A 27,179-nucleotide genomic window follows, 5' to 3' on the forward strand; every position below is an offset into this window, starting at 1 on the left:
TGCGTAAATGCATTTCCCCTCTCCAAAAAAAAAAAAAAAAAAAGTTACGCTTTAGTTGCTAGTTGGTCGTCATCATGCGCGTAATAAAACAAAAAATTAAACTTCCAATAAATATCAGTGATTTTGATATTTCTATGAACCACAATCGAAGTGATTTATTACCTTCATCCATTCGATGTTTAATTATAGGTCCAAGCAATTGTGGTAAAACTAACCTAATTATTAATCTTCTTGAACAGATGAATGGACTTAGATTTGAAAATTTATACATTTATTCAAAGTCTTTATATCAACCCAAGTATCAGTATTTGGAAATGCTTGTAAAACCCATAAAAGGTTTGAGCTATTTTGCATTCAGTGGTTTAGAAAACAATCTTCCGCAGCCGCATGAAGCAAAACCAAATTCTATATTTATATTTGATGATGTAGCATGTGAAAAATCATTACGGCCGACCGCAAAGCTGCTTAACCCTCAATAAAGTTTTGCATACGTAAATCCCAAATATTCCTCGTTACGACTATAGTAACAAAAAACCTTATATTTAAAGTGAAATTCATATCAATACAGATTTTCTACATTACATGGCAAGATTCGTTGTACAGTAATGATATTACTTACATAGGACATATTTCCTATAACCTTTCTCTTCAAACATGGTCAGCCACAATTGAAGAAAAGAAACGACTAAACAAGAAAAGAAAACTGTAGTACAAAAACGTTTTCGTGAGAAGCTAGGGTTGATCATCGAAAAACCACAATAAGTAAGTGGTAATACCAATTATGGTAATACTTATGGTTTTTTTACAACGCAGACTGTTCTGTTAAAATAACAGAAGTGGATGTAAATTTGATTAACCGACTTTACAAATTTCTGCAAGCTTTTTCATTCATTCAGGTGTAATAATAAATGCTGAAAAATCCGGCAATTGTGCCATGGAAATTGTCAGAATGTATATGAGTAATTATGAATTGTACTACATGCCATATTCGGTTCACAAAATTTTAATTAATGGTGAAAGTGTCATAAAGCATTTTGCTGTGCTTCCTATTGGCCAACTTTCAGAAGATGCGCAAAAATCCCGTAATAAGGATTATAGAAAATTTCGCCTACATCATGCCAGGATGTGCTCTCGAGCAGGTAGAAATGAGAACGTCTTTCATACTCTTCTCTATACATCAAATCCGTACATTTCCAGACTTAGACAAACGTACAGCAAAAGTGTCAAAAACTTGATGATGACACCCTAAATCTTTTGAAAGTGAACAAACTCATTTCAGATCCCGAAATTCACCAAGTGTAATTTAGCATAAGGTACACATTAATTATATTAAGATAAATATTTTTTTTTATAAATTGGTATTAATCTTTCAATATTTCATGAAATATGTAATTAATTATTCGGGCTGCGCTTTGTCGCAATAGCGTTTCAGACTAACTAGTTGGAGAGCAGGTTATATGTCGAAAAACCCTTATTTAGAAAGTTTGATGAGTATACCCATTATTGTGTTGGTATTTCAGTTATTTCTGTTTTTCATTATTTTAATGTCAAAACTGACAAATTGTAAGTGTGCTCGCTATGAATTCATATTTATTAAAAAAAGTCTTTGAAATCTACCTGACCTATGAAAATGTAATGAATTTGGTCAGGCTCATTATTCTTCGTGACTTGAACAAAAAGTTAAGTTAAAACTACGAATACCTTATATGACAGGTGTATTCCTCACAGTTTAAAACCCCCAGATGCAGATTTTCAGTATAATTAAACATTTAGTTTATAAGCTTTATATAACATTTGATCACAGTCAAAAAACAACAAACATATCATCAAATGGAGAATTTGAAGAAAATGTAAAAAGATGGAGTCATCTTACATTTGTTGAATTTGAAGTAAAAAAAAAACACGACATAAGGTATTAATATATAAAAAAAAATGTCAGTACCAAAATGTAAGTTTTGTTTCGATTATTATTTTTATCGAGAGTAGAATATTTTTAATTTTTGCTTTTATTGTGAACCAGACATTTATTTTCTTCACAATAGTCTAAAAAACTGAAATACTCCTAATTTACTGTTTGGGCGCATGGTAATTTCCGTTTTTAGGTAAATAAAAAATACACTTATCTTATTCCTGTCGCCTCGTCTATGGTAGGTACATCTTATAACCATTAATGCAATCTTCTGAACATTTAAGTAACAAAATCAGGGACTTCAAAGACAGTAGATTTGAACCAGGCCAACCACGTGGTTGAGACACAACATAACACATAAATCGAGTTCTCAAAGCATGTGATCGCACAAAACTTAACTGACACTACACTATAGGTTGGTGAATACCACGAAAACACAATTACTACCTCCGAGACACTGACTTTAATAAAGTTTTAACAGCGGTACATAACCTCAAAGTTTCTAAAGCAAAGCAGTTTCTTTTGCACTCAGAGTTCAACGTTCGCCCCGAGAGATTTTAATCGTTTTAACACTAACCGAATCCCGAATCCACCACACAATATAAAATTTACTACCCGCAGATGGGTCATTTAAAACACCTTTTTGCGGCCATTTTGTTATTGGTATGGTGATTTCGCCAGGACATAGACAACATAAAACATATAGAACGCAAAGTACCATAGATTTTGAGCCCCGGCGCCATCTACTGGCTTGTGGTAGGTGCAAAATAAGACACAGCCATCTAGATATCCTGGCTTTTTTATTTATTTTAACTTAAAGTAATTTATTTATTAAACTAAAAAACCACATTTATATTGAAGTTTTTATTTTCAATATGTTTCGATACATTTCCAACAATTTTGTATTTAAATTCAACAGCTCTTTGATCTTTACCGCTTGAAAACTAAGTTTACGCTATGACCAAAGTTAAATATTATACGATTAATTATTTTATTACTATTTTCATTTACGAATATGCTTTTATGTTCACAGGTAAACAAAAACTTGACATAATGGCGAATTAAAAGTGATTTAAAACTGTGTGAAGATTGAGGAGCTGTCGAATTTATAGTACGACTTTTTTGAATCCTAATTATACCAAAATTATTTGCAATTAACATCTTGCTTTAGAGATTGTGATAACAAATATTTAAATTTTCCCCTTTCAACTAACATATTGTTTAAGTCCAAAAATCCCTCCAATAATCCAGTTGGTTAGACTTGGTGGTACATGCTTTTTTCCATCTTGATCAACAAAATACAAATTACTACATTAAAAAAAAACAGAAAATGTCAAAAAAAAAATGTAAACTATGAATTCCTTTTTGCCAAAAATATATATTAGCTTATGTGGTTACCTAGAATTGGGGTCATTTTATTAGGTAATTTATGGTCCAAAAATAAAATTTTCTCCCAATTTCAAATTATTTATTATCGGGTAACGGTTTCGGCCAATTTGGCCTTCATCAGCCATCAATTTGAAATTGGGAGAAAATTTTATTTTTGGACCATAAATTACCTAATAAGAAATGAATATGTCCCGATTCCTTATGTATATCCGGCCAGATAGTGGTTTGCTATATTACCTGACAAAATATGGTTGGCATAATGTTAAGAAGCTTGGTGTTATTTACTTTGTTTAATAAACAAAGCAATCACTGTTGCCATTGAATTGGCGACGTTCTAAAGTTGTAAAGTTATAATAAAAATTACGAAGTCAAAATTTTGGTAAAAAAATTGATAGCAACTTATCTCCATAGCCACAAATTTTGTTTGTTTTTTGTTTTTGTCCCTAGAAATTTTGTTAAAAAAAATATAGTCATGTTTTCATATTGTGATGTCAAACTTTTCACTTTTATGAATCTTGTGTGCTTATTTTTGTTCTTTGTAAACCTTTATAATCGAATACCAAAGAACAGACATTACAGACATTACTACCTAATGTCTACAGACAGTGCTAATAATACAGAGTGGTTGTAAATGATTTTCATCTAGCCAGCTGTGAATTTTCCATGTAAAATAAAATATGCCGCTTTACGAAAATAGGGGTACCTACTTGTTGTAACTCAAAATTAAAAAATCGCCGTTTACTAAGCGTCCACTTCGAAAATAGAGTTCAATTATAAACTTGTTTTCTTCCAAAGTGTACATTATTATCAATTGGTATTGGAAATTAGTTGAAACAATAAAAATTTAATTAACAACAATTTATTATTAATTAATAAGTGACACTAATGACAGAACTAGAGCTTTCAAAAAAGTAGAGCGGCACAAATAAAGTTACATGCAAAAAAATTCCAAAGCTGGCTAGATGAAAATCATTTATAACCACTATGTATTAATAGAACCACACTGTAAGTAAGTACAATGTTGAGAAGAGAAATAAGTTTCTTACTACAAAAACTTTAATAAAAAAAGGTGTCTACAGAAAAAGGCATTTTGCAAAAAATACAGCAATGTTTATGAAGATCGCCTATAAATGTTGTGTAATTTAGTGAAATGAGCTTAAAGTTGATGCACTTTCTAAATTCTCCTTCGGCTTTAGTTTCAAAATTGTTGCTTTTACAACTCGTTCTCGTTCATGTTGTATTCTCATCAATTTCTTTCTAAAAATTAGAGAACCTGCAGTACAAATTGCGTTTAAATTTCAGCAGTGGTCTTTTTCTAACTTCTGCTTGCACACTTTTCGTCTTCAAATTTCCAAAAAACTGTTTGCACAACGCAATTTATGACCGTTTTTGTGTTTCGTTTATAAATTTTCTTAGACGATTTTTTTTGCTGACATTTAATAACATTTATTTTAATCGTCGTCTGCGTTGATTGACAGTAATAAAGTCTGGGCAATGCCAAAAAATTGCCGTTGGGGGAGCGACGAGTCCGCGCTCCAATGGAATCTGTATATTTTGGTTTGAAACCTTGATAAATTTTTGTATACAAAAATTTACTTTTGTGTTTTATGGTTTGTATAATAATTTTTCTGTTGATTGTAATTTTTTCTAAGAACTAGACTAAAAATATCAAAAATTAAAACATTTTCTACGCAAATATAATTTTATTTATTAAAAAAAAAAGATTTACATTTGGCTTGGATAGTAATTTTTATTCTTTACAAATTTACAAGAGCATTAACGTATTACAATAACTCTTTATTATTTCTTCAATACTTCAAATACTTCAAAATGTGCTCAAGTAAAAACACAGCCCTTGATTCTAAGTTCTTTGCATCTGTTAATTTTTTTCTTTAGTTTTTCAAATTTATTTTCATACAGCTTATTCAACTTTTGAAATCTTACATTTGCTTCCTGACACTTTTTTTCTAAATTTTGAATTTTATCTAGTAAGACAAATTTTTCTGCTGATCTTATTACATCTGAGACATTTTTTAAATCAAAATCATGAGGATCACCTACTTTTAAATCGCTTTGTTGATCAAAATCAAATCGAAATGGACTTGAAATTATATAATTTCTGTCAAATGATTGGAGACACGGTGCAGGCGTTTCTAACGGCTTACGTTCTGAATTAATGGAAGTGGTAGTGTTTACCTAAAAAGGAGTAATTCTTTTATAATTCAAGACCAAGGATAGAACTGCAATTGGTAACAATTTTTTGTAATAGCTCGTTATTTCAAAGTGTTTTTCACAAATCACGGAATTTGGGGGTATATTGCCGATGGTACCAAATATTCTTATAAGCCATTCGTTTTTTTGATTTCTACTTTTTGGAAATTGATGTAAAATAACATTATCTTTCTCCCTTTGGCCACAGTTTGGAACACAGCAAGTTTGGATACTTGGCATTTTAAAAATTGTAATGTAATGTCTGAATGATATTGATACTGCGCTTCTTAAGCTGAAAAAATGTATTAGTTGTGTGACAGATCAATATTTTATTAAATGTGTCAATAATTATAATATTTAATTTCCTGCAAATTTTCAAATTGCAATGAAGGTATCATTGTACAGGAAAAGAAGGGAAGTTATATCGAGAGTACGGCCACATTTAGCAATCTATTGTTTGTGCCGAAGTCTTTACTGGTAAAATAAAGTCCACACACAGCGTAGCTATTATACACTTTTAGAGGCTCCGCTATTTTTTTTATAAAATGGCAGCGCTCCCTGACGGCTTGTGGTGGGTATATCCAAAAAATGCATAGGAGTTTGCGTTCTAAGTTTACTATGTTGTCTATGGACATCAAGAAGACATAGCGCCATCTCTAGAGCGTTAGCGGTGGCTATTACTTAAATTCTAGAAATCTTTGCATTTTAGTTACGAATTTTGATTTACGAGTAAGTTGCAGATTATTCCCACAATAGAACCCAGTAAAAATAATTTGCAGTAATGACTATCTTAACATTTATGAGAGTTGCGTGTAATTCCGAACATCTGGGGAATCCAAAAGACCCTTTCCTTTATACCTGCTTTTAAATAGACATTTTCTTCTAGAGTTGCCAAGTGTCCAGTTTTCATTTTCCCCCAAGATTTATAAAATACGAAGGTTGCCTTGTAACTTGGAGTGAGAGACACTAAAGAGCGAGTAAAATGGCTATATGGTGACGTGAGTGGAGTTTTGCTCGATCAGCCTCAGGTTTCCAGGACATGTTTAGATTTTTATTGTCTTGTCTTGTTTTAGATTTATGTCCTGATTTGTCTCGATTTAAGGACCAACACACCTAAGTGTGCAATTTTTTGAGATTATCATTTGCAGCGAAAACAAAGTTTTTCTATTTCGGTGTTAGAATAAGTCTATTCCAGCACTCAAATGACGTCATTTGAGTGCTGGAATAAGTCGTTCGCGGTAATTTAATTTTAGTGACGGACTTTTTCACAATTCATTTACAGATGTAAAAATATGAATTATTTTTATTTTGTATAGCCACCTAAAATTATTTCACATACCTAAACGTCGCCAACTGTCGCAAAATTCTCTAGAAAAAAATTTTTTTGTTTTTTAATTTATAAAATGATATAAAGCGGCAAGATAGAAAAAAATAGTATAAAGCACTTCTTGCAGAAGGTTCTTCAAGCACTTATTTGTTCCTCAACTCGCCGCTGCGCGGCTCGTTTTGGAATTTCCAATTTGTGCTTGAATAGATATCTTCTGCAACTTGTACTTTAAGGCTGTCCGGGAGTGAACGGGCAAGTCGGTTTTCAGCACTTATTATTCTTTTTCAAAAGCAACCAGCAATACACCCTAGGCAGGGTCCAAACTCAGTCTTTACCTGCGTTCATGGGTTGGGTTAGTAAGGGTAATAAATTGTAATAAAAGTAAAAGATCAGTTCGCTAATATTTTTATGCTTTGAATTTGTGGCTTCTTTCTGTCGCCAATTTTGATTTTGGATTGTCTGAAGTTAATCACCTTATGTCAGATTTCAGATTTGTGTTATTATTATTGTGTTGCATCTTGCATTATTTATCACATCTTCCTTGTATGCTTATAGCCTTATTCTTAACTTTATTTCTCAATATCGCAAAAACAATGCATCGCAGAGTATTTTAACCTGTTGCATTGTGTTTAGCAGGTAATTTTTAAGTAAAACATATTTCAAGCGTTTTTAAACTCAGAAAATTCGTAAATTTTAAAACTTGACCCAATAACGTTTTGTACACTTTTTTGAGTATTTAAGATCATTAGAAATGAAAAAAACGTTATAAAGGGTCTCTCAAAATTCGCGCACATCCTTAAAAAGGCTTAATATTAATATCTTTTAATACTTTTGAAGATTTTTTAACTGAGATGGAGAAAAAAAGAAATGAGATGAACTCAATTGCCGAGGATCAAATATTGTGTGTTGAGTAATTATGTTATAGCACTGATTACCCTGATGGTTCACTCCCCCCACTTTTCGTTTCAAATTTATTTTAAACGCAAATGTGTCCCCCATAGCGCAGTGTTGAAGCAGTACATAACTCTATCCTTTTTATTCTAGTAACTTTTTAAACTTTCATGTTTGTTGACTAGTGTCACTGTCAAGAATGTCAGAGCGCATTACCATTGGTTGTGGCTGTAAACTGTATGTCCACCGAGGCTGCGCATCATGTGTGTTTTAATCGAGGTCACAGATTCTGAAAAAGCGACTTCAAAGGCGCCGCCTTCGAGTGAACCATCAGGATAATCAGTGGTTATACTAATGTGTAAGCGTCAAACTCTGCAATTTTTATCGTGTAGTGCAACTATGTACAAATCTTAATTTTTGTCTTGTGATACTGTAAACGTTGTTTTAAATATGGGAGAGCATTTAATGAGCCTTCTTCAGACTAGAAGACTCCAATAGATTTTATCCTTGTTATCAAAATTTTATAAACCAAGTAGCATTAGAAGTGATGGAGAAGGGTAGTGACAATTTTAATCAAAAATTGTTTGATGTAATTAAAAATAATTTTGAACCAAATGGTACACTTTTTGAAATTGTACTAAAATTGTTTGTAAATATTAAACACGATGTCGATGCTAGGGTTAAATATTATAGGGAGCACAACGATTATGATTGTCTGTAATAAATAAATAAATAAATAAATAAAATACGTTTAACATGTTTTTCCTTTTTCCCAAACGTTTCCTATATGTAAAAGAAAAAACCAGACGCAAAGCAGCTTCACTAAATTAACTGATTAAAATTGTGAGAAGAGATTAGGTCTGCAAAAGCCAGCAAGTCTAGACTCAAAAGATTTCGACTTGTTCGTTAAATCTGTGTACCGGAAGATGGGACGAAAAGTCACGACATCAAAATTGTGAAAATGGTTTGGGCTGTATTAAGGGGAGACTAAATGTCTAGACGTGAAATTGTTTATACACATTTTTTTTTGTTAACAAGATATCTATTTGTTAGCTTAATAAAATTTATACCTATCTACAAGTCTTACATAAATCATGATTACAATTTTGCGGAGAATATGTTTATTACAATGATATAAAATACATAAAAATTTAAGAAAGTACGGCACGTTTGAGCGTTGTGAAGGATGAGTCAAACGGTGCCCGGGGGATTAAGAGCTTATGCCTTTTCGGATACGGTAGCTCTGACCATCTAACAAAGGGACAATAATGTGTCTCGACATCATGCGGTTATAGAGAAAATTAGTTAAAACTTTTCACTAATTACAAAATTAATACAAAAAAAAAAACGCGTTCCGTAGTAAATAAAAGCTGTTAATTGTCTAAATACAAAATGACTATGTATAGTAACAATGGAAAATAAACGATGTTGTGAAAATTTGATATATAAAGTTTGACAAATCATTACTTAGATGTGCGAATCTTTGTTAAAACTTAATTAATTAATTAAATAATTACTGTTATCATTTCTAAATTGTAACATAATTATATTATAAGAACAAATAAATTATTTGATCAATTATTTCGAATTTTCAACGTACATTTTAGGTTGATACACGTTTTCGAAACGCCGCCGTTCTGGCGCCTGGTACTTAAAGTCGGCACCGAAAATTCAACCTTATATGTTGCGGAAAGTTGATAAACAAATAAAATAATTGACGGTATCATTCTCGCAATTTAATGTGTTTATTGCAAATAAATCAACACTTACTAATAATCAAAATTTGATAAATCATTACCTAGATGTGAGAATTTTTCTTATAACTTAATTGATTAATTAATCACACTTATCATTTCTAAACTGTAACATATATTACAAGTACAAATGAAAATATTTGGTCAGTTTTCGAATTTTTAAAAGTACATTTCCAGTTGATACACGTTTTCGAAACGCCGCCGAAGGCTCCAGACCCCCTGAAAGCTGGCGTATACCTATTACATGTAAATTTATTTCATTGTTTTTAGCCGCAAATTTAGTTTCTGGATGTTTGTAGTGTTTCATTAAAGGTAAATACAGATCCGGATAATATTCCCGCTTTGAATAAGTTAATAGATATTTTTTTATTGAATAATATGTGAAAATCTTAATTATTAAGATTTTTTGATAAGGGTATACCGTATTGAATTAAAAAAAAAACATTTTATAGGTAATTTAAAAATACAGATCCCTGTTATAATGCGAATTTGATAACTGTTCTTGATTCTTTGATATAAAGCAAAAATTAAACTAAAAGTAGGCAACCAATAATACACATAATTTCAAGTTCCACTGTACCTGGAGCATGATTTACTACAAGCCGGGCCGCACCGCAGGCTGTAACCCACAACATGATCTTTTTATTGCGTTTGTTTAAAGCAAAAATATGCATTTGCATCCTTCAAGAAGAGAATTGTTAGTTCATTTCAAAACTTCATTTTTTTTATTATTCATCTATTTAAAAATAAATTAAAAAAATAGATAGGTTTAATATAAAGGCACTAAGCCCAATACGTAAACCTAAAAAATAAAAAATTAAAATATAATATTTATATTAATTTCACTGAGGACCGTTTTTGCTTAGGAATTATTATTTGGGTTGGTCTTTACGGACAGCTCTAATTAGCCAAATTAATTTTGTGTTAAAAACGATTTTAGATATTTGTGGTGAGACACATATTATGTTTATCGTTATTGTGTTATGTGTACCTATTACAAAAAGTTAAAATAAATAAAAAAACAAAAATTAATTTGTCCAGCAAGGACCACGAGGAGGTTTAGAGAATTCTTGCCAGGAAAGGGAAAGGATTGTACCAGAAATGATTTATTAAGGAAGGAAGGAAAAGAAATTATTGGTAAAAATATGCAAAAGGTCATATCAGTTTGTGAAATAAGAGTGAAAGCAAAAAAGAAAAGTAACGAAGGCAAGTTTTGGGATACAAAATAGGAAAACATTTTGAGAAACAAAAATACTAAATATTCGTAAAGTACTAATTTTTTGACAATTACTCATTGTCATCTATTACTGTCGATTTGTGACTTGTACTCTCCAATCTAGTGATCGGGAAGCAGGGTAATCTCCGATTTAGCGACCGCAATCTAGTGATCGGGAAGCAGGGTACTCTCCGATTTAGCGACCGCAAAGTGTAGGGCTGAATTATTTATTCATAATTTTAAATACACATTTATTTTTGTTATTGAAATTTAAAACAGCCATAAAACATCTTCCATGATAAGAACCGCGATTTGAAAAATTTATTCTTTTCTCTCCAACAAGTTTGCTAACTACTGAATTAAATGACTCAACAGAATTATTATCGACATCGTACAAAAGACTTTCAGATGAAGCGAAAAATGTTTCTCCTTTGCAGTTTTGGCGTAAAATAAAAGATATTTTTTTAATTTATTAATTAATTAATGATTGTTTTTGTTAAAAATGACTTTTTTCTTTTATCTTAAAGCTGTTTCTTTGAGTTGCTATTTATCAAAATTATGTTTTTCCCACACATTTTTTTATTTAACTTGTAAAAACGCATTTGTCAAAGTGACATTATTGTCAAAAAATTAAAACCGCCAATGTGATGGGATTTAAAAAGCAGAGAAAAATTAGTCTAAGTCCAAAATCAAGAGAAAAATGAACTTTTCTTTTTACTGAGTTAGAATCTGAATCTCTGAAATAAGAGAAACTCAACGATGGTGAAATTCTGTTTGTTTACATTATTTCCATTTTATGACTAAAGGGACCAGGCACCCCGTAGAGAAGGTTGGATGATTGACAGCTGCCGGTCTTAAAAACGTTTGCAACTAACAGTACACCAAATCTGAACAGTTCATTCGGTAGTCATTACCGAAAACTCTACCTATATATAGAGGGTTGAAATGTTGAAAATCTCATAAGGTAAATTCGTGTTTGACTTTTTGGTACTCTATGTCTGTGGTTGTGTGTTTGTCATGGATCACCATCATTATCATGGATAGTTTCAAGATTTTTGTTGAGACCCTTACGGTTCCCGAACTGTTTGCGATGTATAGTCAAAGAATGTTCCGGCGCTACAATTTACTAAACACGGTAAAATTGGTAATAGACGAAAAAATTATTTTTTGTAGAATTGTGTTGACACCGCGTTTACAATTGCTGTACCAACAACTCTCGAGGGAGATTATGTCTTTTGGTGAGTACTTTTTTCATTATCAATATTGACTGTATTCTCGATGGCTAGATATAACTATAAATTTTATAGAGCAACGTAGCAACGGCCTCACACGGTGATTGGGTTGAGCGATGATGAAGATGATCATACGCGTGTTGTTAAGAAAGATTAGGCTTTTCTTTTCAACTCAATTTCAATGTTATTACGAATAAATATATATTTCAGTAAAAACCGCAAAATCATCAGCAAGTTAGTGTGGAAAACCATCAACTACATGAAGGTCCTGAAGGTAATGGGAGTAATTCATTAAATGATGACGTTGATTTTGATATACAGTATGTTATTAAAATGCGTTAAGAAAATTTAAACGGTGATAGAACTCTTCAAAACAATTTACTTTGCTATTTACCATTTTTTCGAAAAATCTTTCTAAACCCAGATAAAATTTTAATTAGTTTGAACGTAAATTCTAGTACTCGCCAATGTCTCCCTGCGTACATTAAAAGCGAAAGAAGATAAAAACTTAGATAGCCAAGCAAAAACCAATTCTTTATTCGTAGTAAGTGAGAGGGACATTCAAGTTACGCACCACACTTGATAAAGGGCACTAACCCTCAAATTAAATGTTTGAAATGACGCCCTCCGTTATCGATATATGCTTGTACCCTTCGAGCCATAAAAGCTTTAGTTTTCACCAACATGTCGGAATATCGTCGAATTGACTCGACAGCATTATTCACACGAACAGTTAATTCTTCGACGGTGTTAACTCGTTCACACCATTTACAAACGATACGAATCCTACAATCTAACAACATTTAAAATATAATTGTTTTGTTTTCAGAAATCTCTTGATGCTCTTCTAAAATACCTTGGCGGTGATTGTCTCTCCGATGATATGGTGGGAGTGGTTTTAGAAATCCAACAATTTCCGGAAAAACCAATTGGCATAAGTTTTCTAAAATTTCACCAGCTTATAACGTGTTATTGAAGGTAATCAGCGTAGTGTTGCAAAGCAATGCAGCCTTCTTCACTAATGATTTACTAAACGTACGCTTTGATCGAGTTCGACCACCAGCTGGTTCAGGTGGAAACAAATCGACAAGATATGTAAGTTTCGAAGAATTTAGCATAAGTAAAAATAGTGTGTTTGTTGTGGAAAATAATGCTAATAACATGTGTCTCGCATATGCCTTATGCATTGCTAAAACGTCTGCGGATAATAATTTCGATCGACGGGTTTTAAAAGATTATAAGAAAGCTACCGGTAAAAAATTACTCCACCGAGAAACACAGGAGTTATGTAAAAATGCTAACGTTGATTTGTCGAACGGGGGTAATTGTAATCATATTGAGCAATTTCAATGCTATTTAAATAACTATATAATCGTAGTATATAATTCAAGAGACGGTCGTTCGGTATATTATGAAGGAGTTCGTATGGACGGACAACCGTGTTTAAATTTATTAATAGAAAATAACCACTATAATGTTATTTTAAGTTTGAGGTAGGTGCTTTTACATCGTCATTTTATTGCGAAAGACGTCGTTTTTCATACGATACTTTAAACGGTCATTGGAAATGCCCATACACGTGTTCATATTGTCATTCCAAACCGCCATGTGATCTTAGATTAAACAATGTTTCTTGTAATCTCTGTTTTCGTGAATTTAAAGGACAGGTATGTTTCGAGACCCATAGGAAAAATAAATGATGTGATAAATTGAAAAAATGTGATCGATGTTTATAGATATATTGGGTAAAGAAAACCAAATCCCACGTTTCTGGGTCTAAGTTTTGTAGTAATTGTAAAGAAATTAAACCAATAAGACATTCATGTTACATTACACCTGCGACGTTTAACCCAAAAGGTTAGGCAGATTTAAAGAAATTCCTCTTAGTATTCTATGATTTAGAAACAATGCAAGAACGAAAAATGAAGAACAATCTGTATCTTCACGAGGTCACAATCTTTGCATTTCGCAACAGGTTTGTGGGTCATGCGTTGAAAAGAGTGAAATTAAAGAAAATTGCGATAACTGTGGTGTACGACTAAAAATATATCGCGGCGATAACGCTTTAGAAACGTTTCTTGATGACATTGTCGAATTGTCTAAACGTTATATCGTGACAGCCGTTGCTCATAACATGTGCGCATTTGACGGATGTTTTGTATTACGTCAGATGTTTTCCAATGCGTCAAGATGGTCACCAGAAGTAATCAGAAACGGTACCAAACTGTTAATAATCAGATGCGGGGAGTCTATTAGATTTATTGATAGTCTTAATTTTATCGCTTACCTCTTTCTCAATTTTCAAACGCTTTTAAACTAGCTCAAACAAAAGGCTACTTTCCTCATTTTTTTAATACGCGAAATAATCGTAATTAGGTGGGTCCTCTTCCCGATGCAAATTTTTATGGTTGTGAAGGAAGACGAACGATCAAAATTTTTAAAATGGTACAATCATCAAACTGCCATTGGTTACGTCTTTGATATGGATAAAGAAATAATAAAATATTGTCTTGCGGATGTAGATATTTTACGTCGGTGGTGTTTAAAATTTAGGCAGTGTTTTCTTGGTCTTTAGACGTAATTTTCTTAAAGCCGAAACAATAGGGATCGTACCAGTGGGTGGTTACAGGGTTAAAGACAAGCAGTCGCGTATTGCGAGTGGCTTATGTGGGAGAGTCGCGAAAGAAACATTTTTATAGAACACGCCGGTAACAGACGCGAAGTACGTTTACCCGAGGGTATGATTGTTGACGGTTACTGTATCGAAAACCGAACGGTCTTTGAATTCTACGGTTGTTTCTGGCATGGTTGCCTTAAATGTTATCCGAATCAAACAGCAAAGTTGAGTGGTAAAAGTGAAAGTTTATTTAATCATTAATTGGTCATTAATCGGTCATTAATTCACTTCACTAATTACCATGCTTTTCTACTGACGATGGACTTATTTTTATGTCTATTTAATGATACTGATAATCTTGTATATGTTTTTTTTTTATAATTATTTAGTAAAAGTCCAAAAATGTTGCCAATAAAAGCCACAAATAACACTAAACAGAGTTACAATTCAAGATGAAGCTTCCTTGTTTCTTCTTCTAATAGCCTGTAGCAGAAAAACTTGGAAAATCTTCTTTCCAACAGAAATAAATAGAATCAAAGTGCAAAATTTAAACTCTCATAACTTCGAAATTTTTATAGATATATATTTTTTAACATTTGTCTTCTTGTCTAGGGCATCGCGCAATGATACAGTGTCACGGAGATGCGCAATTTTACAGACAGCCTGTATGAATTAATTTTTTTAAATTTTTGTCGAGATTTTAGTCGAATTTTGGCACCCGGAGCGGTCTATTTATAATAACTGCGGACTTCTTGGTGATAACCGCTTATGTTTGATACCGTTGAAAAGAAAATTTAATTTACAATATACAAAAAAGATCAGTGTTCTGCAATAAATAGTTATCGAGAAAATTTCTGATGTACAAATCAAAGAAAAAATGAATAAAATCATAAATTAAAACATTGCAAGATTTAACAAAATAAATTTATATTTTTTTATTATACCTGCATCATAATCCTAAATTAGAACACACAATAATTTGGCCTTTATAGCACGCTGAATTTTAAAGTTGTCTAGGTAACAAAAAATAGTGAAATGTCTGGACCAATTACTACGTAAAAAAATGTGCTTAACAACGTAAACTAGTAACCGTCTCTACGAAAACGATTCGCAAACAACCTTTGGTAATTTTATTGTGTAAATTCACATTTTTGCAATGCTCATAAAATTTCGTAAATGGGCAGGTATAATAAAAAATAGCGTCGTTCTCTTAAAGCCGTCGTGCGTGTTTTAAAGGCTTGCTTATAAACTAGTATTATAAGATACTATTTTATCTATGTATATGTTTTATTTATTTTACCCTTAATAAAAATATTTTATTAGTATTTATTTTACGGAATTCTAGTTTTTTAACATAATAATATGTTTGGTTGCATATCCTATTTTTGAACGAAACCTCCAGTGACGTCAATTCGCGCGAATAATGCGCACACGTGATTACGCACAAAGTTACGAGACAACCTTCTTACTTTATAAATCTTGATTGACAGTAATTTGATATACCGGGTGTCCCAGGCAAGCTTGGATATAGGAGATTTACATGGGAAATTTTTTATTTTTTTCCGGCTGCAAGAGTAACAAAAATTAAAACCTGATTAATGGAGCTTGTAGTGCTCGAAAAGGGCTGTCTTATCGACAGTTTTGTGGATTCTCCAATTAACTCCATTTGGGCGAAAACGACCCTCAAAAAATCGAAATTTAAATTTGCCGGGTTAGCGTTACTAAGAAACGAACTATCAAGTCATTATTACCAACAGAGGAAATGAATGTTGTTGGAAAATAAATGTTAATTTTCCAATAAAACACATCAATAATTGAATGAAAATGCTTTTCAAGCATTATTGGAAAATTAACATTTATTTTCCAAAAACATTCAGAAAACACAATCAACGCAAGAGCTTTTAGCTGACAAATTCTCTGTTGGCAACAATCACTTTTGATAGTTCGTTTCTTAGTACCGTTAACCCGGCAAATTCAAATTTCGATTATTCGAGGGCCGTTTTCGCCCAAATGGAGTTAATTAGAAAATTGACAAAAATGTATAAGATAGCCCTTTTCGTGCACTACAAGCTTCATCAATCAGATTTTGATTTTGATTGCTCCTGCAGCCGGAAAAAAATAAAAACTAATCTTCCACGTTAATTTCCTATATCCAAGCCTGCCTAAGACACCCGGTATAGAAAAATATTTTTATTAATAGATACTGTAAAAGTATTGTTAATATGACGATTACAATTTGCTGTAGACATTCAGTAAATAAAATTCAACATTGTCAACAAAAGCCCAATTTTTAAATGTAATATTGGTTGTATAACCTACACAAGTGTTGATTTTATTTTTTGTACGGTTGGCAATCGTTTCTGTTTATTATTCTAGTTTTTCTAACCTCACTTATTAGTAAGGTTAGAAAGCATGTGGATTGTAACTTAAAAGTTCTATTTATCTTGCCAACGAAATGGACATTTCCGAGTTAATTCTAACTACGTGTCGTCACTCGCAACAATGGTCTGCTGCATTATGGGACTCTTCAACTGGGAGTATCGTTCATTGTTACAGAAACGGTGGCGTTGTGGCTCCTCAGACCCTAAACTTAATCGGGGATGACTACATTCTCACATCTGAGGATGCCAAACCTATCACACACGTCTGGTGTGTAAACAGTCAAGAAGTGGAAAAGAAAATGAGTACAATTCATTCAGAGAAGATTACGGCCATGTGTGTTTGTCCTCAGTCTTGCTATGTAGCTGCTGGAATTGGGACAAAACTGTATGTGTGGCAGTTGGCTTCTGGCAAGTTACTGTCTATCCAGAAGAAGAATTACCAACCAATTACTTGTGTCAAGTTTTCAAATGACGGCGCTTTTGTTATTGTTGCGGGACAGGATGGAATGTTGGTTGTATACAGTTTAGCAAATTTAGTGAGTCTCCACAACAATTTCGTGTCGCAAAGTGGGGGGCAAGTGGAACCGATTTACACAAAACACGACCACAGTTTACCAATAACTGACCTCCACGTGGGAAATTTTGGCCCCAAATCGCGGCTGGCAACAGTTTCCTATGATAACACTTGCAAAGTCTACGCCTTATCAACAGGAACATTACTTCTAAATCTAGTTTTTGAGCATCCCCTAAGTGCTGTTGTTTTTGATGGGCCATGTTGGAACCTGTTTTTGGGTCAAAATTCGGGAAAAATACAACAGTTTTATTTGAAAGAACCTCCCAGAGGGTTGGAACATCATGTCAAGGACGATCTGATATTCCAAGGACATGATAAACGCGTCACTTGTCTCGACTTGGGGATAGCCAATGGTGTGCTGGTGTCAGGTTCTGATGATTGTTTTGTTTTTGTTTGGGAAATTGCCAGTAGACAAATTTTACGCAGGATTGAACATAAAGGGGCCATCACGAACGTTAAATGCGTTTTGAAGCATGATAATTTTTTTGTACAAAATTTAAAAGCAAAAGTTGTTGTAAAAAATTTTGATAGGGGTTTGATACAAGGGGATGATTTTGTTTTGAGTAAAATTCAAGGATATGATATTGACGATGAGGATGATGGCGAAGGAACAAGGGAAGATAGTAGTGAGTTGAAGAATGAAAATGCCAAGTTGAGGTGTGTTAATAAACAGTTATATGATGCTGCGATCCAGATTAGTCGCAAATACAACAATTTTTAGTTTTTCATTAAGAATGTATTAGCAAAATTTTTATATAATAAATTCTAAAATTTACATTAGTTGTGTTTTGTTTTCTTTCGTACTGACATTTTTAATAATTTCAAATTTTCTCAGCATGTTATTCACACTATTTTTGATCCGACCAGTTTTAAACTGTCAAAAGTTCAAAAAAAAAATAGTTTGCGCTAGGGAGTTACATATATTGAGGTTGGTAAATTAAACTCCAAATTACTAAAGTAACTGCAAATTAAACAAATTATTGCATACATCAAATATACTCTTTTTCATAGTAATGTGCATCAAGTATGTTGTAGTAGTCTAAACGAATCTTTAACTTAAAGGCTGATTCACACAAAAAGTGTCAATAATATGTCATTCAGAACAATTTTAAGTACATTAATTAATAACAAAAATCTCTATGTTTGATGTCCTATGTTAATTACGTTAATTTTAATAATTTTTTTGCTTCCTGAGTCACATATTTATTTGAAAAAATAATTTCTAGGGAAAATTGAGGTTAGGATTAAGTGAATTTTTGCATGGGTGCCACCTTAAAATGATCCCTTTTAATTACTACTTCGATGCACATTAATATGAAAACGAGTATATTTGCTATGAAAATAAAGGGCTTAACGGATACCAATATTGCCAACATTTAAAATTCGTTTGATGACCTATGTAGTAGAGTCTGTTTTTTTATTAAATGGAAATGTCAAACAGTCTTAACGTTGGCACCTCTAACAAATTACTTAATGGTATTTTTAATAGTTGGCAGTTCCGTTTTTTAATTTAATTAAAAGAACGCAATTAAATTAGTAGGTCTGGTTGCAAAAAATAAATGGCAAAATTTATTGAGAGACAGAATTTTTTCCATGTTCCTGGTATTTTATTTTACTTAAAATTTTCCTCTGAGGCGCGAGTTCTGACACAACCTGTATAATTTTGTGGGATTGTAATGTGGGTAAATAAAATTTGGGCAGCTATTTGATTATTTTCACTTTATTTTCGTAGTCAAAATATAATAATTAACCCTTATAATATGATAAGCAAAATTGGACACACTATTATGGCGAAAATTCTCATAACATAACAAATGTAAAAATAAGTTAAGCAGCAAATAAGACAATCACAGTAAAAGAAGGGCTCATAATTCGCACTGACCTCTTTATATCATGATATTTGAATATCGCAAGCCCTTTTTAAAATAAATAATAAAAAGTTGAATTAAAACAAAAGCAAATAGAGCGTCACAGTCTTTTTTACATTTACAAATATAAAAACAAGAAGAACCACTTATAGAACACATATATACAATAATATACAAAAAACGGGAACATATCCACAAATAGGTATCGGGATGACAATGTGAGAATAGATTTTAGACACAAAGAACTAATTTGAAACGGTCTACGACAGTGTATTTATGAATATGTTTAAAAATCGTAGCTATTAATATCATTATAATATAAACATTATTTTACATGAAAATTCTTGGCTTGTGAAGTAAAAAATAGTGTTTAAATACATAAAAAAATATGCGAAAACACTAAAAACGTTTTATATACCGTAATCCAGTTCGTTCTTTATAACATTCTTATAAGTCTACTCTGAACTAGCTTTTATTTACAACTTTACAATCTTTTAGTTTTTAATTCTTTTAAAATATACCTCTTCCCTCTGTATACTTGAATAACGAAACTATCCGGTGGGTAATTGTCGCCGACTTCATTTCCACTCATCCAACTTGATCGGCAATTACCCGATTTTAATTACACGTATTGGCAGTACCAAATATATAAAATCTTAAGTTTATTTCTACTCTTTCAGAATACTGTGTCGTGTCCGGTATAAAATGTACGTCTAAATTTACTTTCCTAACAGACAATAGCTTGTTTTTAATTCATTTTTCATTCGTCTAGATACATATTTAGAATTTTTCTAGAAGTACAAGGGAGGCAACATCTATCATATGTATACAACAAATTTCTTCATCAAAAAACGCATGTGAATCGCTAGATGTCATGGCAAGAGAAAATAGGTATAAAACATCTTAATAACCGCCATCTCATTTTTCAACAAGCTACTTTCCATCACAGTATTTTCATTTTTTTTTCTTATTAGAAAAAACAAACGCGAAAATTATATACAGGCAAGAAAATACGCAAATATACAATTTGTGCTATAACATACATACATTTTGACTACTAATTACACAAGCATGAAACACAAAAATAACATTCGTTGTACCGTTAAGCTCCACATTATTATTACAATAAAAAACACATGCTTGTATAATTAGCGTCATGAAAATTACAAAATAAGCCAACATTTACAAACCGAACGAAATCGTAGATGAAATTAAAACGGGTATTGAATTATCTTACTAAGTCCTTTTATAAAACACTTAATACTCTGATAAAGTATGAAGAACTGCCCGTCTTCATCATCTTATAATCAGTGCTGCCAGCGCTGACAAGAGGATGATCAGTGTCGTCGGAATCGCAATGGTACTTGAATTTTCGTTGTCAATAGAGCAGGTTCCTAAAAAAATAAAACAGTCAATCGGAAACTTAAACAATCCTACTATTAAAAAAGGTAACACAATACCTATGGTTTTGCATTGTTATACAGGTGCGCCAGAACTCGCGCCCCAGAAAAAAAATTTCAAGTAAGATAAGATACTAGGAACATGGAAACATTTCTTTTTTGACATTTGACATTTTCTTATGTCTATTTAATGATAGTGATGATTTTGTATATGTTTTTTAATAATTATTTAGTAAAAGTATACAAATTTTGCTAATAAAAGCCACAAATAACATTGAACAAAGTTTCAATTTAGGATACAGATTCTTTGTTTCCTCTCCTAATAGCCTATAGCAAAAAAACTTGGAAAATTATTTTTCCAACAGAAATAAAAATTATACATACACACCTATACAAGATGATTCTTTTAGGGCCTATATTAGAAACTTTTTAACTTCTAATGCAGATAGAAATTTGAAATTTTGTACACAACCCAAATCAACCAGTCTGAGTTCAACTAAATTATTTTCAAAATGGCTGAACTTCCGGAACTACGAGAAATTGGCGCCAACTTTGAAATTTTAAATGGTACCCACTTATTTTTATTGCATTTTTGAATTCTCCTCTTTAAACTAAGTAAAATGTACCTAGTTGTTAGTACTTAACTATCATAGTTTTTGACATATGTCAATTTTTTGGTRAAAATTTTCACTTGCAGGGGTTCATTCAAAACATCACAGCTCTTGAACCCTTTGCGATAAGTGAATATTTTTTGTTGCATTCGAAAACCAAAGGTTCGAAAAATTTTCTAGAATTTTCAAAATTGTCGACTGTCAAATTGCAAGGCTAGTATGATTTTTTGAAAATGATCATTAACAAACAGCTTTAACTCAGTTTTTCAAATGAAATGACTCTATTTTCTCAACGGCAATCAAAACAACATCAATTTGTAGAAGGACTTTTATCAACATGTCCTATACCTATCTCTTATAGTTTTTGAAATAATCACAAAAAACATGTTAATGTTTTTATTTTTATAGTTAATCACGTAGGCTTTGGAAAAATACAATAAGATATACTTATAATTAATACAGATGTTCGATATGTTTACCATTTTCAAACAGTCCAAAACTCGATGGTGAACTGATTTGAGTGGCTTCCATTAGTTCATTTGGTTGAAGATTATTAAATGCCGCCTCAATTCTTTGTAATTCCAGATGGGTGTTGTGTAGACTAATAAATCTTTAATTCGTTTTGATCATTTTCCAAAGGCTACGTGATTTACTATAAAAATAAAAAACAAAACCACGTTTTTCGTGATTATTTCAGAAACTGTAAGAGATGGATATAGGACATGTTGATAAAAGTCCTTCTACAAATCGATGTACTTTCGATTGCCGTTGAGAAAATGAGGTCATTTTATTTGAAAAAACTGAGTTATAGCTGTTTGTTACATATCATTTTCAAAAAATCATATAAGCTTTGCAATTTGACAGTTGACAATTTTGAAAATTTTAGGAAACTCTTTGAACCTTTGGTTATCAAATGCAAGAAAAATTATTTACTTATTACAAACGGTTCAAGAGCTGTGATGTTTTTAATAAACCTCTGCAAATGAAAATTTTGAGCAAAAAATTGACATATGTCAAAAACTATGATAGATAAATACTAACAACTAGGTACATTTTACTCAGTTTGGAGAGGAGAATTCAAAAATGCAATAAAAATAATTGGTTACCATTTAAAATTTCAAAGTTGGCGCCAATTTCTCGTAGTTCCAGAAGTTCAGCCATTTTGAAAATAATTTAGTTGAACTCAGACTGGTTGATTTGGGTTGTGCACAAAATTTCAAATTTCTATCTGCATTAGAAGTTAAAAAGTTTCTAATATAGGCCCTAAAAGAATCACCTTGTATAAAAATAACTTCAAGAACATTACTTTGCAAAATTTTGTTGAATTACGGAAAATTATCGAAACTGATTTGGAATTATGTAAATTAACTTGTAATTAAATAAATTAAAATGAAAACAGCGGAATTACAATGGTTTTACAATAATCAATTATTATGATATTCTGATGATTTGAATAATTTATTGCAAAATCAATAAATCGGAATTTTGTAACTTTTTAATGCTTCTTATCAAGTTTCTTTCTTTACTAGTTTTGGTTATTTCTGTTCAATTCTAAAAAAATATTGCTTTTCAAAACACACTAGGTACCACATTAGAATACCCACACAGAGTGTGTCATTAGTCATTACCAGCGTCGGAAAACATAGACTTTTTTAATTAAAATACGAATACAATTTTTTATTTTGTTTTATGGTTCCCAAAATTGCATCGACTAAATCTACATATTTCAATGACACATTAATTTTATAATTCCAGGATCGTATTTTTTTTTTAATAATAACCTACATAGAGTAGGCCAGAACTCGCGCCCCAGAGAAAAATGCAATTTAGGTACATACCAGAAACAAGAAGAAATTCTATCGATAAAAATTTAGAAGTAATGAGAGTTCAAGTTTTGCAATTTGACTCTATTTATTTTGTTGGAAAAACTTAGTTTTTTTGCTACAGGCTATTAGAAGAGGAAAATGTTATTTGTGGCTTTTATTGGCAAAATTTTTGTACCTTCACTAAATAATTATAAAAAAACATATACAAGATTATCAGTACCATTAAACAGACATAAAAAATGTCAAATGTTAAATTTTTTTGACAGATAAAATTTTTTAAACATTTTTCCCATGTTCCTGGTATCTTATCTTACTTGAAATTTTTCTCTGGGGCGCGAGTTCTAACACCCTGTATTTCTTCCACGCTTTTTTTTGTTTCTTGATTTAGGATTTCGGATTTAATAAAAAAATATACGTGGTAAACTTATCTAAATACTCACCGTTGCTGGTGAAGTTGAACGCCCAATTTCCGGTAACTCCCGGTATGACGTGTCGATGGCAACTTTCCGAGACCCCCGATAGTCGCAAAATCGGAGGTTCAACCTTTTTACCTAAAGAGCCTTCAATTACTGTAGTCTCCGGCTGGTTTGACAACGTATAAATGAAACAATATCGAAGTGCGTCTGTCGATTTTCTTGCCACCGGCGACGCGATTACATACGAAATACCATTTTCTTCCCAGCTTCCATGACATGAATATTCTGCAAAGTTATAATTACCTTTAATTATGCTGAAATTTCTATAGTAATACAAACGTACCGCTGATGGTCTGTTGGGTACAAGAAGAACGAAATTCCATGCCGTGTGAACCGCCACAGCCTACTGCCAAAGCCTCATAATTGTGGGAATAACAATCGGCCGAGAGTTGATTAGAGGAGGCACCATCATCTGAAAATGGGGATTTTTCAGGTGGTTTCATTGTGATAACAATAATGTAAGATAATACCTGGCTGTTGTCTTTTTTTACGCTGTTCGGAATTTGATGCAATTGGGTTAAATAAAGTGTAACGGCCGAGATGGGGGCATTTCTTTGTGTGTAAAGTTGTTGCTGAAATTTTAAAAGATACTACGTTAAAAAAAATTAAAAGTCTACAATTTTATACGATTCCTAGTGAATTTCCAATCTGTTTTAAAGAATAGTTTTAAACATCTATTAGAAATTTCATCGTTTTTAATTTTTTAAAATATGGTAATTTAATACAACGAAAAATGTTGTGCGTATATTATTACATACTACATTTTTTTATAAAAATATTTGTCGTGTAATAATTAAGTTTTATAATTACCTGCTCAATTATCAGTTTGTTCAAAAAATTATTCAACTTTTATAACATTGAGCCTTACATCAGCTACATCTTTACCTTACATGTTGTTAATTTTTAGCGAAATTTTCTATGCAGGCTGTCCCAGCGAGTTGGTAAAGTCTATTAGTAGTGACCTTTAAATGGTAAAATTAAAAAAATATGTTTCTTAGCACTGTTTGATGTAGATTTTTATGACAATATTTTTAAGCTAAACTTTTATTGGTCGATAGTTTTAAAAATAAGACCGTTTTTTTTTACGAAAACATACAGTTCTTAATAGTTATTTATTCTACGAGTTTGAGTGTAAATCGGACGCATTATTTCATTATTTTTAAACAACGAGTGTAACGAGTGGTTTATCATGCACGAGGTGGTATAAAGCGTCCGATTTACACTCAAACGAGTTGAATACAACATTTTATTCTTCGAATTAGACTAAACAAGACTTAAACTTGCTTTACATCTGTTAAAAATCTGACGTTTCGTATTGGGAATTGCCCAACAGTTGTCAAAACTTCCTTACACGGGAAAAAACCGTAAATTTTGACAGAAGAATAAAAATTTATTACAAAAAAACTAAGACATCTAGAAATATTATTTTTACTACCGTAAAGAAGGTACAAGCTTAAGGCTGTAACATTTTTTTCATGTGAAGCATTTGCAAAGATAAAAATATTTTGAAATGTTTTTATTGAAATATTATTATATTGAAATATAATTGAATTGAAATTGAAAAAATATTATATTGAAATATTTTGTCTAGATCGGTTTGAATATTGAATATATAAATTTTCTAATATTAATCTTTTAACTTTGTTTTGTTCCATGTGTAGAAATTGAATATTATTATAATTAAAAGAATGTCCGGTTTCGACTGAATGTTTAACAAAGTCTGAGTGTCTTATATTGGCTTTAGATAAGTGATATTTATATTGTTTTGTTCTATTTTTTATGTATTCGCAGGTTTCAACGATTATTGCAATCTTTGCAGCCAATTTTGTAAATGACGTTAGAAATTAAATCATTATCAGTTTTGTCCTTAACTTTACTAAACAACAAATCATACATGGTGTTGACAGGTTTCCATGCTGGTACAATATTTACATTTTTAGTTATTGATTCAATTTTTGATTTAAGATTAGCGTCAAAAGGAAAGCTAACATAGTTGTTGATATTATCATTATTATTATTAGAAGTTTGTATTAATTCGATGAACCTATTTTTTATAATAGACAATTTCTGATGATCTGGATAAGACATATAATTTAAATATTTATTAGAAGCAATTTCTGTTGTATAAAAATCAAGGAGTATAAATTATTATCAAAAATTAAGGTAGTATCAAGAAAATTAATGCGATTGTTTTTTGAAACTTCGACAGTGAGTTTGAGTCTGGGATGAAATTGATTAAACTCTAAAATGTGAAAAATATTATCTATTGGTACAAGTGCTATGCAATCAACATATCTATTAAATAGGAATATCAAAGGGAATATTGTTAAAACAGTGGTTTCTATAGCTCATAGAAACTATATCAACAATAATGGGACTAATATGACATTCAAAAATCTGCTTATAAATAATTTGATCAAAGGTGAAATAAGAAAAATTTGAAAACAATTTTAGGGTACATAAAGAGAATCCTTTGTCAATATTAATATGTAATTCATTAAACCTTCTGTTAACAATGTCAATAGACAAATCAACCGGAATATTAGTAAAAAGTAAAATTACATCAAATGACACTGGAGTAAAAAAAATGCGATTATAATTCTTAAGATCTAGGGCTTTAATTTTCATTAAGAAATCTGATGTGTTCTTTATTTTATAATTAGAGGTAGTTGTCAAGGTTTTTAAGATGTTGTCTAAAAACTTGGATAATTCATAAATGGGGTTGCCATGTGTTGACACGACAGGTCGAAGAGGACGATTATTTTTATGAATTTTAAGACGGTAAATTTTAGGGATGACACCATTGTGACAAATTAAGTTTTTATAATCAAGACTATTTATTCATTCATTATTCAACAAGTGTTTAGCGATGTTATTATTTTTGTTTTATAAATTCTCAGCGGAGACTTGTTAACTATTACATAATTGTTGGTGTCAGATATTAGATCAGCCATTTTTTGAAAATATTTTCATTGAGCAGAATCTAAACGATTATGGCTACAATAAAAATTTTAGATAAATATCACTGTTAGAATCCCAATACTTCTAATGTGGGGTTTACCCGGAACAGCCACTTATACATCTTTTAAAATTTTATCATTTAAAGGTCAATTTTGGACTTTACCAACTCGCTGGGACACCCTGTATATTGTTAATTTTTAGTGAAGTTTTCTATGTGTTAGTTAATTATAACATTGCATTTAGAATGTTTCCTATAATAAATAATTAAGCATCATTTTATTAAACTTACTGATTAGAGTCGTGTACGGGGTTGTGGTCGGATTAAAATTGGCACAAGCATCATCGGGATTCTCGGCGTAATTTTCTGCAAATTAAAATGAATAAGCGTGAACATTCTCTAATCAAAAAAATCACCTGATTGCTGTAATTCGATCACATTGGAGTCCCTCTTGTAGAACATCATACAAACATAGCCACTGTCACTGAAACCGAAAATTTAGTTAGTACAATCAATTCCACACTTGCGAAAAGCGATT

The 27,179-nt window shown here is 31.5% G+C and overlaps 2 protein-coding genes and 1 pseudogene across 2 annotated transcripts in view; 2 read left to right on the top strand and 1 right to left on the bottom strand.

The window, feature by feature from the left end:
- Positions 1–8,448, top strand: part of LOC123009109 — a 9,413-nt pseudogene extending 965 nt beyond the window's left edge.
- An 8,473-nt stretch (positions 8,449–16,921) lies between these two features.
- Positions 16,922–18,276, top strand: LOC123008418 (WD repeat-containing protein 18). Its single transcript, XM_044404201.1, has one exon. It carries the CDS (start codon positions 17,002–17,004, stop codon positions 18,220–18,222), a length of 1,221 nt encoding a protein of 406 aa, XP_044260136.1. The 5' UTR covers positions 16,922–17,001; the 3' UTR covers positions 18,223–18,276.
- Positions 18,277–19,201: 925 nt separating this feature from the next.
- Positions 19,202–27,179, bottom strand: part of LOC123008415 — a 181,979-nt gene continuing 174,001 nt past the window's right edge. Inside the window, exons 7-12 of the mRNA XM_044404199.1 lie at positions 27,058–27,125; positions 26,933–27,007; positions 24,153–24,254; positions 23,966–24,094; positions 23,647–23,907; positions 19,202–20,763 (exon numbers count right to left, since the gene is read on the bottom strand). Coding sequence (XP_044260134.1) covers positions 20,666–20,763; positions 23,647–23,907; positions 23,966–24,094; positions 24,153–24,254; positions 26,933–27,007; positions 27,058–27,125 — 733 coding nt within the window. The 3' untranslated portion in view covers positions 19,202–20,665. The remainder of the gene's footprint in view (positions 20,764–23,646; positions 23,908–23,965; positions 24,095–24,152; positions 24,255–26,932; positions 27,008–27,057; positions 27,126–27,179) is intronic.

This window comes from Tribolium madens, unplaced genomic scaffold (assembly GCF_015345945.1).
Source record: "Tribolium madens isolate multiple individuals breed KSU strain unplaced genomic scaffold, Tmad_KSU_1.1 Scaffold_71;HRSCAF=194;Tcas5.2_LG6, whole genome shotgun sequence".
Classification (NCBI taxonomy): domain Eukaryota; kingdom Metazoa; phylum Arthropoda; class Insecta; order Coleoptera; family Tenebrionidae; genus Tribolium; species Tribolium madens.

What these genes read in the sequence shown, in the direction of transcription:
- LOC123008418 (XM_044404201.1), top strand. Translation starts at nt 17,002, where the DNA reads ATGGACATTTCCGAGTTAATTCTAACTACGTGTCGTCACTCGCAACAA.